The following is an 18,793-nucleotide window of genomic DNA, read 5'->3' as shown; positions in this document are numbered from 1 at the left end:
TATTATTGTTCTGTCTTCTTCAAAAGCAGGAGAAAGGAGCTAACCACTTACAATAAAACCCAGTGGGTTGCCAAGAATGCACAGTATTGCCTTTGTCAATCAATTATACAAGAATTTTGATACCCTTTTTACTAGAGTATTCGTAATTGCTCCTTCTTCCAATTTCTTCCCAATATACCCCATAGAAAAACAGCTTGATTACTAAAAATAAAATCAGTAAAACCAGTGCAGAGTAACAAATCAAAGTGACGTCTCATTACAAACTGATCTTCATATGGATCCCATATCCCTTGGTTCCAATAGCCCATCTCTTTTCCTTTCTGCAGGGAGTGAAAACAGGAAGGATGTCAAACTTAAAAATATATTCTTTCTTCCTCACTAGAAAGAAAGCTTCTATTTATTTTTCCAAGCTCTCTATTGAGATGTCATCCAAGAAGTAAGGTTCACTGCTGAGTTTAAATGCACTTGGTACTCAGAAGAGAAATGTCACTTGGAAATACAATTGTGTCTGTTCATCACTGAAGGTATATCAGAAATGTAGGTGTTTTTAGCAAAAAGAAAGCATAAAATTCAAAAGCCTTCCCAAGTCGTCTGTAGATTTGTGGTGACTACCAAAATGAAATGGGAAATAAATCTGCATGCTCTGGGACTTTAGAAGCCGTTAATTTAAAAAAAAAATTTTCACCTCATTATAGGCCTGCGAGACACAAAAAGCCTCAAAATTAATGGATGCCTTGCAAGAATCCTTCCTGAGTTTAGGAATTGAGGAGGATTCTTTTTCAAGAGAGACTGGAAAGTCCTGAGCAACAGATGATACACATCTTAATTTAAAACATTCATTATAAACTTTTATGAGCAAGCCATCAGGGCCGAGTGCTTTGTCAGGCTTTTGCCTCAACTTCTTACCATGTTATCACGTCTAGCAGATGAACCACCTGCTCCTGAGTGAAAATTGTATGGTGGAGCTGATTTAGGATATCATTTATGAAACAGGAGCGGGGCTTTTTATAAACTGACCAGAAAACTTGTTTAGTCTCCCTTGCCTTTTTAGTGATCCCCTCTATATTCACAGTCTCTCTAATTACCTGCTGTTGGACAATTTTCCTCAGAAATCTTCGCAAACCATGTCTGGTTTATTTCTCTCAGCAAATAGTCTGCTTTTAGCTAATTTTATGAAACGCTGTATGTGTTTGCTGAGTGAATTTTTCAGCTGCCCTCTGGCAGTGATGAGCTGACTCAAAACATTAGGGTTTCTGTTTTGAACATGCATCATCTGCAACTAGCTAATATTTCTCTCCTGGATTGTCACAATGACTTCATGTTCTTTTCTTGCAAATCTGCTATTTTAATTGCTTTCTCAGAGTCCCCTCAGGTCACCTTGGTGGCTATGCCATTAACCCTGGGCTTATCTATCAATTACAGATTTAAAAGTGTCCATATACATATTTTTGCTATCATACAAAGTTACTTATGGAAAATTTGCCTCCATGCAACTCTTCAGCATTAAAGGAGTGAGGCCATAAGACATCCTGTATGGAAAAACCTTCATATATTTCCTGTTTGGGGCTTCAGTGAATGAAAATAAGAAAGACTAATTATGGAATTAAAATTCCAGTGTCCTGTCAAGGGCTGTTCTGTGCCCTGTGTGTTCTAGTCCTAAACCTCATCCACTCTCTTGGTGTATCAGAAGTTGAGCAGTCCAAGTCTGAGGTCCTTCCCATCCTGAAGAAGGGTTGAAACTGCCGTTCCCTGCAATGATTTCTTGGATGTTAGCAGCAAGAAGAAGTAATCCTCTTAAAGGGAAAAAAGAAGCAATGATCTCTTTTGGGAACGAGAATACTCATGGTGGTACAGGTCCAATTTATCATCTTTTCCACATGGTATGTGGTAGCAAATGAGAAGGAGACAAAGTGTAAGTGCTTGCTAAATTAGGAATTACTGTTTATTAATCTCTGCTTTTGTATACTACAAAGAGAGAAGTACACTTCTGTGCTGAAATGTCTTTGTGGTTTTAAATACTTATTTCTGTCCAGGTGTGTTTCTTAGGCACTTGATATGTCTGTCTTGAGGGATTTAAATCTGTAAGCACCATCTGTTGCTCTTCGCTGTGGACACATATGGCTAAAGACTATGATATTAGTGGAGATAGGTGTACTGTATGCCTGCTGCTGCAGCTCACGCTACTCAACCCCTGTCTGAACAGAAAGCGCCCGTTTCCTTCACGCTGCTGTCTGATTACCAGTTTGTATCAATCTAAGAGAATAATCAACTAAACCCAAATTCTAAGCAAAAAAACCCTGTGTTTAAACTCAGTCTGTGCTTCAAAAAGCATGAAAAACGGAATGTTCCCCCTCCTCCAAAAGTCTGCTGAGACTTGGACCCTAAGAAAAAGAGACTGAGCTGTAAAGTCTTTTAGTCACGTAGCCTCTGTCCTCAAACAAGCTGTTAATTCAACCCTTCTAAATGTATAGGGAAACAAGATTAACAAGTAAATGCACACCCTGGAAATATCCTTAATATATTCCAGGAGCGTTATTTAGTTCCCAGAAAAGGAGTTACACGGGGATAAGCTTGGCGTGAGCTCCCCCTCAGCCAGCCCTCCTACACTGCTCCCTGTGTGAGCATCCTCTTCTGGAAGAAGCTGAAGCCACAGCCCCTCTCTGAGCTCTTTCCCACAGGGCCTGGTGATAAATGAAGTGGGGACCGGGACATTCGTGAGCCATGTCACAACAAGACGTTTCACTCTCTTTCCTTCAGTAATTTCCTTTGCCAGCTTAATCACAAAACCACTTTTCCAACCAGCTTGCGTAGGACATGATGATAAATTGTAGTGGAGGTTTAATGTTTATTATAATTTAATATTTCATTCAAAATTAAGTAGCACGCTCGTGTAGTCCCTGGGTAAATGGCCGTATCTTAAACCCCCGCTCCACGCTTTTCAGTCGCAGGCTTATTCTGCCATTTTGTCTTGCAGGCCAGCTGCCCTCCTACTTAGTCTCCAGGTAACCCTCTTCTCTAAACTTCTTTATCCAAAATTTTGCAGTGCTCTGTTCAAAATCTGCTTCTGTTGGGCCCATATGTGCTCCTTCCTGTGCCTGATGTTTTTTCTAGCCTAAAACTGACTGCGTCTTAGCTGAGTGTGCATCAGAAGTCTGGAGTTTGCTTGATGCATGCCCAGACCTAAGTGAGAACATAGTCAGCCTAAACTCCTCATAATCAAGGCGTCTTGAGCGAGTGATTTAATGAAGTTAAGATCTGAATCACACCCTGAGGTGTCATTCCATGTTTACTACAGAAAGAGCCGGGGGTGACCATGCTGCTAATTTGGTTAGGCATTTAAAGTCAAATGAGATGAGATGAGACTTTGAGTCTCAGCTTTAGCCTTAGGAAGCATCAACCCCTCTGGCCTATAGAGAGGTGGGCAGGTGAGCGTCTTTCGCTTGTGCTGTCTCATTATCTGTGTGGTTTTCTTGCCACTCCTTGGCTCTTACAGCAACCTTTTTTCTTTTTTTTTTGGCATTAACTCCACAGCATGTAGCTATCATAAATGCGTAAACAAAGGCATACACGGTTTTAGCAGAAAAATAATAAAACTATTGTCTGGCTTTCCATACGCTCCTCAGTCTTCCAGCAGAAACCCAAATCCAGGACATATTTATTGTTCTGGCTTAAAGCCAAAGTCTGTATTTACTTTTGTGAGTGGCTAAGGAGTTGTGGTTTTTAAATAACTGTAAGCCTTCAGTAGCGTGATAGATTACAACCAGAAATTACTACATTTTTAAATTAAGCATGTGAAGTACCCTTGTGGCTTTCTGCTCTGGTCACAGCAGATTAGCAGTGGTGCATGCTGAGGAAGGGTTACCCTCTGCTTTTTGGGGAGGAGCAGTAGATTGAATGGGTGAAAACTAGTCCTCCTTGCTTTTCCTTCACTGTCCGAGGTCCTTGCCCTCCTTAGAAACCAGGATGATAAAGAGCAGAAATCAGGCTCAAATAAAATGGCTGAAGGGCTCTTATCACTTAATACGGATCAGCATTTAAGGGATGTTGCAGAATTTGGTTTTCTCACTGCACCATGCAGCCTCTGACTTTCAGCCAATGGGTACAAATTAACTGTTTTTCCACAAATCGCTTTTATGTGGAGAAATTACATGTTTTAATTGAGCTGCTGTTTTATTTTTGTTTTCTGATGTTTCATTTTGTATTTCCATGGGGTTTCTGCAGGCATTTTTGCTACGTTTTCTAGTTGGGTGCTTCCAAAAAAATCCTTGTTATAGGAAGGAAAGATTCTACCCATGACAGGATAAGCCTGAATCTGCGAGTAAATCAAGCTGTTCTGTAGCCTAAGAATACATATGGTAATTTTGATTAGGAGCTCTGTATGGATAGTGTCAATGTCTTCTGCTTCCTTGAGTATGAAAAATTCCATGTTAAATCATATCTCCCATGTGTTTTACTGTTCATATGTATTACTGCTGTCACATTGCTAGGACATCATCATAAGAAGGGGAAAAAAGTGAGAGAGGAAATTTATTGACCAACTTGTCTCAATCAAAAACAGTATGAAAATTGGCTTTTTTCCACATTTAGCAACACTTCCATTAGCTGTTCTAAGCATCAGCCTTGGGACCTTCAGCATAATTTTTTTTTTTCTCCAAATAGGATAAAATTGTGAAGAATTCAGAGATGTCTTTCATTTATTTAATTGTAGAATAGCTGCTGGTAGTTGTATCTCTATCATCATATGAGTCTGATGTCGTGTGCCCTAAACCGCCTGTAAGACTGTAGCTGAATGAAATGTAGATTGATTTTTTTTTTTTTTTCCTGTGCTGTTTTTTCTCCCTTTCTCTTTTCCTTAACAGTGAGCTGCCTCATTCCCCTCAGAATCTGCTGGCCACTCTAAATTCCTCATACAGCCGCAGTGTGAGGCTCTCCTGGGTGCGCCCCTTTGATGGAAACAGCCCTGTCCTCTACTACATGGTCGAGCTCTCCGAGAACAGTGAGTAAAGTCAAATATGTTTCAACCTCATGTTCTTAATTATTCAGCCTTCTTTCAGACTCACCTTTTACCAGAGCTACCAACAAAATATTCCTGTTCGCTCAACGAGAGACAGTGGGCACAAAGGGGAAGCCCTGGGCTTTATGCTCAACTATTCGTGTGCTGAAAGAGTTAAACAAGAAAAAGAGGCCAGAAATGGTGGGATTGTTATACAGGAAAGCCTGAGTTCCACCTCCAGCATTACCAGCTAGACTTGAGGCACAACAGCTCACTCCTCGGTGTTTCTGTTTGAAATCTGTAAAATAGCAATAGTCATATTTTATTTCTTCCCATTGTTGTCTTTTGGTCTGGTGTCATAGATATCTTGATGCATTCAGAGCCCCAGTTTCACCTGAAAGATGCAGGCAGCCTGATTATATAAGGAACTCATGCTCCGTCAGAGGAGCAAGCTTGGATGTCGATAGGGGCTACTGTCTTACCTGTACATGGGTTCATATATTTTCTTTTCTTTCCCTAGGTTATCATTTTACACCATTCTTTTAGGTAGGTGATTGAGGATGCGTAACTGTAAGGTACCCAAATATCTGGCTGGCTTCATGGGTTACAAACCTGGTCATTGTGAACTGCCACTTCTCACAGTTTTGTCGTGCTGTATGTCTGGTCCTTTGTGGCTCTTCGTTTGCAAGGTTATTCAGGGACACTGCTAATGCATCTTTAGGAGTTGATGGAAAGATGAGGTTATATGGAAATCGGTCACCTTGGCAATACTTTCTAATCTCTATCACCCTAGGAGCTGGAAATTCAAGCCTAACAATTGGTTCTTGATGAAAAAATTAAGAGCATCACTTTTTCTGACATGTGGAAATTAGCCACTGCATAACTGAATGTGAAACAGTCCTGATTTCTGATTCTCTGGAGAGTAGCATTCTGGTTTGCCACACAGAGAGCTTGAGATGAAACTTAAGCTGCAGATCACATGCAACCTTTCTGCTTTGCAGGCTGGCGTGCGTAACTTTTCAGATGTGGAGGTCCCAGAACTGATGATCTGTTAAGCAAAGTGCAGTTTTCTGATCCTAGCAGAAATCCCAAGTCATGGCCAGGACTGCTGTCCTTAAAACTGTTCTTTTCAAGCAAAGACTCCTGATCTTTTTGTAACAACTGACTGAAAAAATTCATTGTTCTGCTCTCGCACCCCCTCTCTACCTGTTTGTCACCACCACCTTTTTTATTGCCACTCTTCTCTCCTTCCCCTCCTATCGGCTGCAGGCTAGTAACTGCCTTTTTGCTTGTCCTTACCTTTTCTTTCACCCAAGGATGTTACACTTGGGTTTCATGTTTCCCAGCGGCTTTGACAATGACAAGCTAATAAACTCCCGGCCTGGGAACACGATGCAAAGGTGTACTAGGGCTGTATTGACGTAGAGACACCACAGAGCTAGCAGAATGTATGCTCTTGGGTCCCGCGCTGGGCTGCATTGATTGGGAAGAGTCACTAAAAGAGGAGGCAGCTCACTTAGAGCCAGGAGAAGTTTGAAAGGTCTTCGAGTGCCTTTCTAGCAAGGATGCTTTGCAGTTGTTCTAGTATAGGAATGGGGTAAATGTGCCATCATCTTGAAAATGCTGTAATTCATTCACTGAAATTTGTAGAAGGCTCAGCAAAAATCAACAATAGCTCTCCAGAAATCATACAGACAGTCCCTCAGAGCTCCACGGGATCCTGTGAACTCTCACTCACTCCATGATAGATCAAATAATTTTAGCTGATGGCATTGCAGTCTACCACTGAGAGAGACTCATTATCACAAATCATAGGTATATGCACTTCAGCAAGCTTGCAGCTGCAAAAACCAAACACAGACCAGGACTGTTGTGAATTGAGCATCTCAACTCCCAGAAATATTCTAGATCTTGCTGTCCTTTCAGTTTTCATCTTTATCTTTATTTACTTTGCTTTTACGTACAGTCTCTGGTTACTCACAGAAGTAGGACAGGGAGGAAACTAAACCCTTGAATATTCCACTGTTGCTGTTCTCTCACATTTCATGTGTTATTGCTCGGCTTACAGATGTCAACAGAACAGGGGAACAATGTCAACAGTGACTTCGGTTGGGAAAGCTGACTTTAATGTCTGCATATTGTCGCTGTCTTGTTTTGTTTTTTATTTTCTTGAAGCGTTTGGTTTTTTACAGTTATTTTGATCTCAGTAGTGTGTGGTTAACACTTAGTTTCTACAGACCTCCTACTCCTTTGGAAAACATCACCTTTCCTTTGTTGCCCCCCGTCCCGAGTGATGTTTGTGAACGAAGCTGACATTTGATCTTGTGTAGGTATAGTTTTGTCTGATAGGACTGTGCAGAATCTCTCTTTGCTTTTCAAAGCAAATTTCCTTTCAGGTTTTCTGTTGGTCCTGTTTGTGCCGCAGAAAGAGCAACCGTCAAGGAGTCAGCGTATGCCCTCCGTGAGCTCATCTGCTTGCGTCTGTAGCTCTTTCGGCAGCGGTGCAATATGCTTAATAATCTAATCCCTCTTTGCTTTCGTACAGGTAAAGGTTAGGGAGGGACACCAGAATTATGATTTATTTTCCAGTTAGCAAAGCTGCCCAGGAGACTTTGTTCTTAGTTCTGTGGAGTTTTAATACGTGGGTATTTGCTCTCACAGGTGCCAAAACATAGCTTAGTTTTGTTCATATTTTTAGCTGTTTTGCTTCGAATAATTTTCTAATAGCTTTAGGATCCATTGTACATTTTGAAGCACGTACCATAAATGAATACATAATAACAGTATATGTTTCAGAGAAATAGCTGAAGAGGGTTCAAAATAATGACTGTAAATTTCAGGGGACTAATTACTAGCTGCGTTAGAGAGAGGCGTGTCATTCCACCTGGCATAGATTAGAACTCCTCTTCATTAATATCAATTCAGTAAAGAGATACAAAAACCTTATTTTAATTAGAAGAAAAACCAGTGGCAGATCGTACACATAAATTGCTGGAAATATGAATGACTCTAGTCACCAAGTCACCTAATTTTTAAAATGAATGTATTTGGCATGATGCAATAATTCTCAAATTACAAGTATTCACAGTAGACCGTGTCTGTGGGTGACTTGAGACATATGGCCTTAAACATTTGGGGCCGAATTTATAATCAAATTTGAAAAACACAGTTCCAGGGAAACACAGTCATTAAGTATTCCTTCCCACACAGAGCCAGGAATGTGAACCTTCATTTGAAATAGGGTTTTCAAATAAATAGTGCCATGCACTGCTGTCGTTCACACTAATATAATTTTTGGGTGTTTCGTGACCTGTTTAGCCCCTGTTGCAGTATACCTAGGAATTCCAATGAAGTATCTTGACGGAGTTAGAAGGGGATTAATCAAAATTATTCTGAATAGTGTTTTATCTGAAGAAATGAATGAATACTGAAAGAATTCTGCGGAGTACAATTAAGATAAAAGCCCATTTTTGTTTTATTGTATTCTGGGATATCTGTGCTGTGTGATGTAATGATATAACAGATTCATCATGTTGTGCCAATGAGGAGGTAATAAAAGCTCCTATGAAAAGCATCTACATATGCTTAACTTAAAACCTGTGAATTGTCATGCTGAATTTGGTAGGAATAATCAAATGACAAAAATTGGGCACATTGATAAATCTCTGCAAAAATTAAGTAAAACTATGTTGTTCATGATGACTGTGACTCAGATCTATATACAATAGTGTTAAAAGATACTTTTTCTCAGCCCTTGGCAGGCCTTGTGGAAGTCCTACCAAACACAGGATGAACCATTTAATTTTTATTTTCCCTTTTTGCAGTACCATATTGCTATGAAGATTTCAAAGATAAATTCAGTAAACTCCAGCAGTACAGCAAATTCCAATACTACTGTCTATGCAGAACCCCCAGGAGATGGAAATGTGCTCCAAACCTGCAAAAATCAGCTTTCTGCAATAGGTCTGATCTGTAACATCAAATTAGAAATGAGTTTTGGGAACTTGCAATCAATGCATGAATTGTAAGGTAGGCAGGGAAATATAGAAGAAATGCCTCTTGGTGAGTAACCAGTGTTATTAAACATATCACAAGTGCATCCAAAACTTCTTGACAGAGCAAAAGTAATTTCTAAATCCTCCAAAATCACATTGTGAACTAGAGAGTAGGCCGTGAGACCCTTCGTTTCCAATCAATTAACTCGGAGAGGCAATCAGAGTTAATTCAAAATGCCCAATATTCTAAAGATGAGAGACAGCTAAACATGGAGGTTTTTCAGACAGTAGCAATTATAGTGGAAGAGCAAGCAAGCAAAGCCCAGAGTACATTCTGGGCAGCTTAAGTTAAATGAAGGATTAGCACAGTCTGTTCAGTCTAACAGAGGCTTATTTAATAGTTTGACCTGGCAAGTCTTCTGTCACCGTGGAGCTTCTCCAGGCTTCCTGGGACAGGCAAGTGACAGTCATCCCTGGAGGAGAGAAGAGCCAGTGCTGAAAAGCTTATGTCGTGTTTCCAATGTCAGAATTGCTCTTCTCTATGGTAAAACAAGCTTCTGTGCAATTCTGGGTTTTGTTGTGCAGTTAAGGAGGGAGAAGAGGCTTTTGAAATGTTTAGTTTATTGATTGTCAAAAAAAAGACTTGACATTTAAATTTTAAAGATACTCTGTACACTCACTGTATCCACTGCTCCATGAGCAAGCAAATCCTCCCCAAACCACTTTCCTTTACGAATCAGAGTGCCCAGGAGATGAATAGGCTTCATTTATATTAGTTTTCAGTTTAATCTCTCTTCCTGCCAGATCTTTTATCTTCCACCAGGAGAGGAAAAAGAATAAATAAAGTATTCTACAGATGCAGCATATAAACAGAGCAAAGCCCCAAGGTGCTGAAAAGATTAATAGGCCCTGCTGTTGAATCAAACTGCTCACTACATTGAGCTGCTTGGGTTAAGCACTCTCAGGTGGTGTTTACACTAGCAGTAAACAAATGAAATGCTCTAGGAAATGGACCACTACCCAAGTAACTCATACAAGGGTATTTCACTCTCTTGTTGGTGTCTGCTCTTCCATTTTCCTCAGGAAGCTGCTTCAGGCAATGTACTAAGTCAGCCATACCTTAACTTTGGCTTACCTTGATTTGTTATTGTGCGTTCTGGCTGTAACGAGGTGAACAGTTGTCTGTGAAGTCTCAAGAGAAGCTTGATAAAATTCAGAAGGAACTAGGGTACAAAAAATACCTCACCAATGCTTTTCTAGATAGCACAGGTGTGCTTCCTCTAAGGTCTTTCTAAAAAGTTCAACGTTCAGCTAAGATGACTTGCCATCAAGATCTTGCAGCCAAAGTAACTGTTGGTAAATCATGAAGAACTGATGAGGACAGAACTTGACTGCTGTGCAAATGTCCCTCTCCAGCATCCCCAGTATTCTGCTGTGTCAGTTTTCTTGTTAAAAAGAGGCTTTGTTCTTGGAAAGCCGTTAACTGGAATAAATATATTTTGAGTAATTCGAAGATGCAGTGTTTACAGCCCAACTGGCATCACACCCTAGAGGACTTAAACTTGCTAAGGAATCTGCCAGAAAAGCACTAAATTAGCAGTTTATCTCTTGGTGTGAAGTTTAGCAGCCTTCCACATTTGGGACGTCTCATCTTCATTTTCAGGCAGACGTCTAGGTGACCTGCCAGGAGCTGCAGTGCACTTCTGATCAGCAACATGCACAGATACGTTGCCAAAATCTGCAGCTAGCTCCTCAGTAATTTCCAGAAGTGTTAGCAATTTTGGGCAGGGAGCACGAAAACAGCTGGTATTATTTAAAAACCGAACAAATCTTTAAATTGGCTGATTCCACTGCTGTACTGTTGCAAAACAGACCAAATATCACCTTTCCCTGACTATTTCAGTCATGACTTTGGAGAGAATATGTGACACCAAGCTAAGAAGAAAAGAAGGGTATTTAATTTTCAACATGTTTCGTTTCTGACCTCTCTGAAAACTTGAAAATGTAATTTGGGCATCAGAAGAGCTCGGTATGTCAAGTATGTGAACTGACAACAAGGGTTTTATAGTGCTGCCAGGGCTGTTTATACCAGGGAACCTTCCTGAGAAATGATTAGACCAAATGCCATATACTATCTCTAGAAAAAAAAATTGCAGACATGTAGAATCCGCAGCAGAAGCTTTCTCAGGTCTTACAGCAAAGGGCTGATTTGGCAGAGAGAGTCACGCTTCTACACCTGCTTGCAAGCTGGGTAGGAAGATATTCCAAACTGACTGTGAATTTCATTACAGTCCTTCCACCAGAGCCACTCATGGGTGTGGTGTTGTAATGGCCTGCCAAACAGATGGGTTGTGAAATACACAGCCCATCTGTCTTTATCATGCTTGTTTCCTCTTTTATTAAAATGTTAATGAATATAGTTTTTATTTATTATGCCATGACATGTGCAGCATCACTTTCCAGTAGACAAATGTGCAATCTGCATAACCGTGTGGGCTGACAGGAAGGTTTCTTCTGCTGAAAAGAAACTTCTTCCCAAAGTTCCTCTGAGGAAAAGAAGCACAAAGAGCTCTGAGCAGTCAGAGGCATTTTCTCACTTCTGCAGGGCTTTTAACAAGCGCTTCTGTCCTTTTTTTCACATGTAAATTATTCCAACAGATTCTCCCTGGAAGGTTCACCTATCAAATCTTGACCCAAAGATGACCACTGTCACTGTGAGTGGACTAACTCCAGCCCGAACCTACCAGTTTAGGGTGTGTGCGGTTAACCAGGTGGGAAAGGGCCAGTACAGCTCTGAGACCAGCAGGTACAGTAAAAATAAATACCTTTGTACTAAGGGTACAATAACCTAGAATTATTGGGAGGAAAAAAACCTGGTGATTGTTTGTGAATGCATAAAATAAACTTATCTTTTGCACAATAATTGGGGAATGGAGCAGCAAGCATTACCCAGGCCTCTGGAGAGTGCTCTGCAGCTGTCAGTAATTGGTGATAATAAGAATTAAGCAATGCGGGGTATCAGCACACTATGGGAGAGGTGCCCTCGTGTTTCCAGAGTATCAGGTGAGCAGAATCTTGGAAATATTTTTTGCTCTTGTGCTAAGCCCCAGCAGTTAGCCCAGGAAGGAGTACAGCACTGACCCAATCACTGCAGTGTCACTTCTGGAATTCACCCAGATGCGACAAAGAAGGATGGCTTCATCAAATTTAGTTTCAAATGCATCCCCCTTCTCCTGTGAACTAAAGCTTGCTGAGAGCTTGAATTGCAGAACAGCTGAACTCTAAATGGCTTTCTCAAAACGCAGGAGTTTGATATGAAAAATATTGAAAGAGCTGAAAGAAACAATTTGGAAGGAGCCACAGACACTGGACCTGAGCTCTAACTCATTCAGGCTTGTAATCTTTTTAAAGAGTTGTAGCAGCCTGGGTGATTCAGAGAGAGTAAGGTTACCTCAGCTGTCTGTCTTGTTGCTTGCTTAACTGATTTCCTATTACGTTGATTTGTGGTAACTATTTCATGCATGTCTTCAGCAGTTTGATCCACATTACATTTCTTTCTAGTCATCAGTCTTTGATAAAAGAAACTGGTTCACGTGGAGTGGATACATGAAACAGAAATGTTACCTGTCATTTATTTCAACACTCGCCTCCGTCACATTCTTTTTCACTTAGGTTGATGCTACCTGAGGAGCCCCCCAGTGCCCCACCTAAAAACATAGTGGCCAGTGGGCGCACCAATCAGTCTATCATGGTCCAGTGGCAACCTCCTCCCGAGAGTGAACATAATGGAGTTCTTCATGGATACATCCTAAGGTAGGTAATTTCCTAACCTGGAAGGTCTGGAGGTAGATCCATGTGTGCATGAGGGAATTCAGAATGGTGTGACTTATAAGTGTATTAAAAACTAGTTCTAATTCCATTAAGCATATTAGATATTATTTACAAATGCTGTGCCTGCCCTGGTTTATTACAGATGAGAAAACACCTCTGTTAAAATGGCCACAAGGGTGCAGGCGCTTAAATTCTAGCTTGCTAGAAAGTCAGTGAGCTGGGGTCTCTGTTAGCTACTCCGAATGGACTGCCGAAGTGGACCAGCTCCCTGTGGAGACTCTCAACATCCAGATGGCTTTTTCCCATTGTCAAAGTGAAGTGAAACACCAAGGACTAAAAGTGTTCACATGGAAATTTAGTACAGTGCGGCCTATGCATTGCAGATGCATATTTGCTTATTACAATCTCAGCTTCCTGCTAGAAAGGTTAATTAAATTTATCAAAGACACAGTAGGACTCCTGCACTATGGAAGAGCAAGAATAGATTCAATAAACTTCAGTTTTGTGCCAAACAAAACGGGGAGAGAGAATGATGGGTCAGATGCTTCTTGGCGGGCCTTGATTTGGTTTTGAAAATCAGTCAGTTGGGTAAGATTCTTTCAGCCCCTTCTGTATTTATTGAGAAACAGATTCAGGCAGGTAACTGGGAATCCTGACTACATCCAGTCTTTCTGCTTACACAGAATTTATTGTGTTGGAAAGGGTGTTGCCACACTGAGAGACTTTGCAGAGCATTTCCCTTTTGTAATTTTTTGGGACTCAGTTATTCACTCCTACCCAATTCAGCTACAGCTTATTTGCTCATTTGGCATCCTCCATACCCTGCAGTGCTAGCAGCCAGCTAGGGCTGCACCTTTAGTAAAGGAGGCATTATCTAAATTAGAGTTTTTGTGGGAAACTCCGAAGCATTGCACCACCACTGACATGTTTCCAAGCAATGGTTACAGCCTATTGTAGGCAGGCTGCTTACATTTTTAATACAGTGTCCTCCAGCCCCGCTAAAAGATAACTAAATGCTGCTGTTTAAATGCCAACATCCTGTTCATGCTGTGCTCCTACTTTTGCTGGCATAGAGGGAGACGCTTTCGTGATGTTAAGAGTGTTGGTGAGCTCCCAGAATAGTGCTGGAAAGTTCCCTCTCTCTGCATGCCGAGTTGTAGTCTGTTAATCTCCCTGTCACCTGCACGGAGCCTATTATAGTGGCGAGGCACTTGTGCAAGTGCCTGCAGGTTTCAGAGCTGGACTGTTTGAAAGCTGTGCCAGTTATTAGTGACGGGTAGGAAAAGCTGCTTTAACTTCTGCCTGTAGATAGAATCTTGTCGTGAGACCTGGGAACCTGTTTGCACAGGCCACAAGTGTTGATTGTACAGTTCTTCCCATCAAACTGGTCTGCTCGACGAGAGGGTTAATTCCTCGGCCATTCCCAATGAGTCTTACCCCGTCTCAGCATTAAGTCCTCTGAGAAAGCAATCCCGTAGCCTCCTACTACTGGCGATCTGTTCTGTTTTCTCCACGTAGTGTTTTTGATAATGTTTAACTTAAGTATTTTCTACAACATGTATCAGCATAGCTGATCCCTGTCCTTGCTATAACTTATTTTTCCATTTTAATAGAGAGTGATCATATTTATTATGCTCAATCTGTGAACATTTTTGATGTCTACATGCTTTGTCTTGACTACAGAGCAGAGAAACCACTTATTTGACAGGAATTTAAGATTATCATATAAAAGCACAACTGTCCCAGGTAATAAACCAGGCTGTTCTTCCAAGTGAAATTGTGTGGTCGCAGCAATGTGCACTGAACAAAAGTCTTCCTGCACTGATTTCTGTAGAATTAGGGTATAAGAAAATGAAAACCACCATGCATCCCAGAGACCCAATACTCAAGACATGCAAGATACTAAATTGATGGAACACCTAATCTTTAAAAGTGAAGGTGCGCTGCACAAGTCATACAGAGTATACATCAAAGTCCTGTGGTGAGAAAAATCATGAAGACATGACATTTCTGAACTGGCCTCCTTCCTCTGCCCTTTTTCTCACTGGCAATATTGCGTTTAGAGGACTGCCTTGCTAACAGCATAATAGATTAAATCACAAGAGCACTCTACGCCTTGTCTGCTAGGTGTGAGACAAAACATTGCTGCACGAAGAATTGACTTTGCCAGGAAGTATACACCTTTCACAGCAGACAAAAGAAAGATAAAGGTACATATTGCATAAAGTAGCAAATACCAAGACATTCAATAAACTCAGCTGAGGGCTGATACTTCTTTGTTTCACAGAATCACAGAATGGTGGGGGTTGGAAGGGCCCTCTGGAGATCACCCCATCCAACCCCCTGCTGGAGCAGGCACCCCCAGAGCAGGGGCACAGGGCCGCGTCCAGGCGGGGGGTGAATGTCTCCAGGGAAGGGACCCCACAGCCTCTCTGGGCAGCCTGTGCCCCTGCTCTGGCACCCGCACAGGGAAGGGGTTTGGCCTCATGTTCAGGTGGAACTTCCCGTGTTCCAGCTTGTGCCCGTTGCCCCTTGGCCTGGCGTTGGGCGTCACTGAAAAGAGCCCGGCCCCATCCTCCTGACACCCACCCTTTAGATATTTATAGGCATCGATGAGATCCCCCCTCAGGCTTCTCTTCTCCAGGCCGAACAAGCCCAGGTCTCTCAGCCTTTCCTCATAAGGGAGATGCTCCAGTCCCCTGATCATCTTGGCAGCTCTCCACTGGACGTGCTCAAGGAGTTCCACCTCCTTCTTAAACTGGGGGGCCCAAAACTGGGCACAGCACTCCAGATGTGTTTCCATTTGTATTTCATAAATGGAATCGCACCAGTGTAGCATTACATAAATATTAAGTATGCCAAAATATGGTCAGGCAAGCAGCTCCTCAGCAGAAAATAGAGGGGTCGTCAGTGATTAAGAACTGATGTCTTTATAGGAAGACCTTAGAACAAAATCTGTGGCTGAAATACAGGAAATTGTCGAGTTGTAGAAATTGCACTGGTTTAACTTGGGTGAATTTAAAATCAGACTGTGAGATGTCAATGAAATTGTTCTGTGTCAATAAGCTTTGGGTGATTACTGTGAAGCAAAAGATGAATTAAGAGGGCATAAAAGCTGTGTGGTGAATAAAAATACAAATATTTCCATATTTGTCTTTTTCATGGAACAGTAACGCCTTGTGCCCCTTACTTGGCCTGGTTTTCTCACTGTTTGTTTGTTTGTGAATTAGCGTGTTGTAAGCGTCCATTGTACCATTTTCCTAAAGGAAGGAAAACAAGCAGTATTATTCACATCCACAGATTTGTGAGGTTGGTTTGTTTGTTATAATTTAGTTCTTCTCCTTAGTTTCTTGGCCTAAAGAAACACATCAAAGGGGCTGTGTTTTCCTCCATACAGTTTTTACATGGGAAAAAATATATTCAGTGTTTCAGCTTCCCATGTCTCAGCAGAAAGTTTGTCAGGATGTTTACCACTCATCCGTATGTGGTATGTCCCTTCTGGAATTCCAGTGCTTAACCAATCCTTCAGTCTCAACTGTATTTTATCCTTATTTTAATCCTTCTGTGAAGTAAAATCTGGTGGAAGCCAGAAATGGCAATGCCTGAGTCTCTAGAAGGTCAGTGTCCTCTGAGCTCTTCCTTTTCTGATTTCAGAGGAGAAGGAAAATAACATTTCTCAAGCTGATTTACAGCAGCATCCTGATAAAAATCACATCTGGGCTATTTTTTCTACTAAATCACAGCTTTTACTAGACAAGCCACATTTAAAAAGCTGTAATTTTTCTGCAACCGTAAAACAGGATAAAATACTCATTTTGTTTAGCCTGAGCATGTAATCTCGGTGAGATCAGATTATAAATACTATAGCAGTCAAACATGATATGGTCTTATCAGGAGTTAGTCTGTTCTTTCTGATTGTTTTTCATTATGCTTTGTATAATTCTGCTGTAAAAGTTTGCGTAGTGTCCTTTAACAAAGGAGGATATTTTGCTAGTCAGGATTTTTGCTGTAGTTGATACTATCAAATTAACTAGCAAATTTTCTTCCCCTGTGGTAGGTATCGCCTGGCCGGCCTCCCTGGAGAATACCAGTATAAGAACATCACCAGTGCAGAAATTAACTACTGCCTAGTGAAAGAGCTGATCATTTGGACCCAGTATGAAATCCAGGTGGCATCTTACAACGGGGCTGGGCTGGGAGTGTTCAGCAGACCTGTGACAGAGTACACTTTACAAGGAGGTGAGCAAATGGGACCAGAACATCCTTTAGAGTTATAATTCATAGCACAGTTTCCTTAGGAGGAGATGCACTCTCTGACAGTCCCACTGTACAGCTTTTAAAGCGAATTGTCATTTCAGTCAAATTTGATAGACAGCTTGGAGTAAGAAACACCTACAGATTTCAAATGCATAAGTACAGGCAAGACGAAACTCTGCTACTGCCTCTGTTGTAGAAGAAGCTGTGAGTGAACTCAAACACTATCTATTTTTGTTGATCCTTGTGACGACATGTTACCATACTTGCAGGTCAGAGCCAGCCCCAACGTCAGTAATAAATAGAAATGGTGAAGAGATCTGGGGTCCCATGGAATGGATTTATAGGATGTGAAACAGGCAGGGGCTGAGGTTACTCTTCCAGGAGAGTCAGAGAGAATATGGCAGGGAATTCGGTTTATCATGGTCAAGATACGCAACGTGCCACGTATGCAATATAGGAGACAAAAGCCGAGTCAACTAGCTGCATTAGTTCTGATAGTCACAGAATACCTTGTTTTAGAAATATGGAATAAATTGTAAAGAAAAAGGGAGAGAAATACAGCCTGTAGAGAAAGAGTGGTTTGTAGAATTTTGGGAGTGGTGCAGACATTTGCAAAGAGAAAGATAAAATGATTTTTAAAGCTCTGATTTTTATGCTACGGCTCCTCCACACCTTTCTGGTAAGTGCTTTAAGAAGAGTATAAATTATATCAACAAAAGGATATGTAATTACTTTTTACAACCAGTGTAAGGCATGTTTACACCTCTGGATTGGTATAAAAATCCATAGGATAATTAAGTACCAGGCCCTTAAAGCTTTCATATATTCCCATAATTGTGGGGTTGTGCTGGGTTCTGAGCACTGGGTAGTACATGGTCTCTATTTTATTGGTCATAAAACAATTAAACTATTTTAAAAACTTGCAGATTTACGGTACATCAGTTAATTTATGATCAGTGAAGAATATGTAGTTGTTTGTTAATTGTTACTAGGCGTACATTATAACATGATTAGATACAGTTTGAGGTGTAGGGAGATCTTTAAGAAAAGATTATTCATATGCAACACTAATTAACCACAGCAGTTAAAGGAGGAAGCTATCTATGTTTTGTCTTAGGGCATGTTAAGTCTCACGGTTTAGAGGAGTCTAGACACACTCAACCTCTTTCTAGAAGTATTTATAGCAGACCTTGAAATGCTTTTTTAAAGTCTTCTCCGTGCAGCCAGGATTAATGTTTTGTATCCTACTAAAGACCAGATCTTTGCGGAGAGTTGGCTTGCACACAGAATTTGAATCTCTTTTGTGAATATGTTTGTAATTGATTGCTTTGTTTATTTGCACATTTTAAGCTATCGTAGCACCTTAACCTTCCATCTATTAAGACTCAGGTTTGGACTTCACGCTCGTTTTCTTAAACCCTGCAATTGACTCTAATTTCCCTTGATATTATGTGCTGTTATTATCATCCTTTATTGATTGGCTGTCTGTTGTCATTTATAAGGATATAAATCCTCTGTTACAAATTAAGTGTAGTCAGTCCTGCATTCATATTAATCAGCAAGAGTGTTTAGACTGCAGGACAACCTGCAGTGACCTGTTCGTCTTTATGTAGTTCCTAAACGTTCAATGGTGGGTAGACACAGAAGAAAAACTGGATATTTATTTATTTTATGTCAGTATTTAGTAATAGCAGTAAATAACTACTTCACAGATGCT

General features: G+C 40.9%; 1 protein-coding gene across 3 annotated transcripts in view; it reads left to right on the top strand.

The window, feature by feature from the left end:
- Positions 1–18,793, top strand: part of SDK1 (sidekick cell adhesion molecule 1) — a 417,626-nt gene that overhangs the window by 281,935 nt on the left and 116,898 nt on the right. For all 3 annotated transcript variants that reach the window (XM_075104852.1, XM_075104851.1, XM_075104853.1), the window contains 4 exons: positions 4,860–4,996; positions 11,647–11,794; positions 12,661–12,801; positions 16,877–17,058. In XM_075104852.1, the coding sequence (XP_074960953.1) occupies positions 4,860–4,996; positions 11,647–11,794; positions 12,661–12,801; positions 16,877–17,058 (608 nt within the window). The remainder of the gene's footprint in view (positions 1–4,859; positions 4,997–11,646; positions 11,795–12,660; positions 12,802–16,876; positions 17,059–18,793) is intronic.

This window comes from Phalacrocorax aristotelis, chromosome 10 (assembly GCF_949628215.1).
Source record: "Phalacrocorax aristotelis chromosome 10, bGulAri2.1, whole genome shotgun sequence".
Classification (NCBI taxonomy): domain Eukaryota; kingdom Metazoa; phylum Chordata; class Aves; order Suliformes; family Phalacrocoracidae; genus Phalacrocorax; species Phalacrocorax aristotelis.
This window is presented reverse-complemented; position numbering and strand designations above follow the sequence as displayed.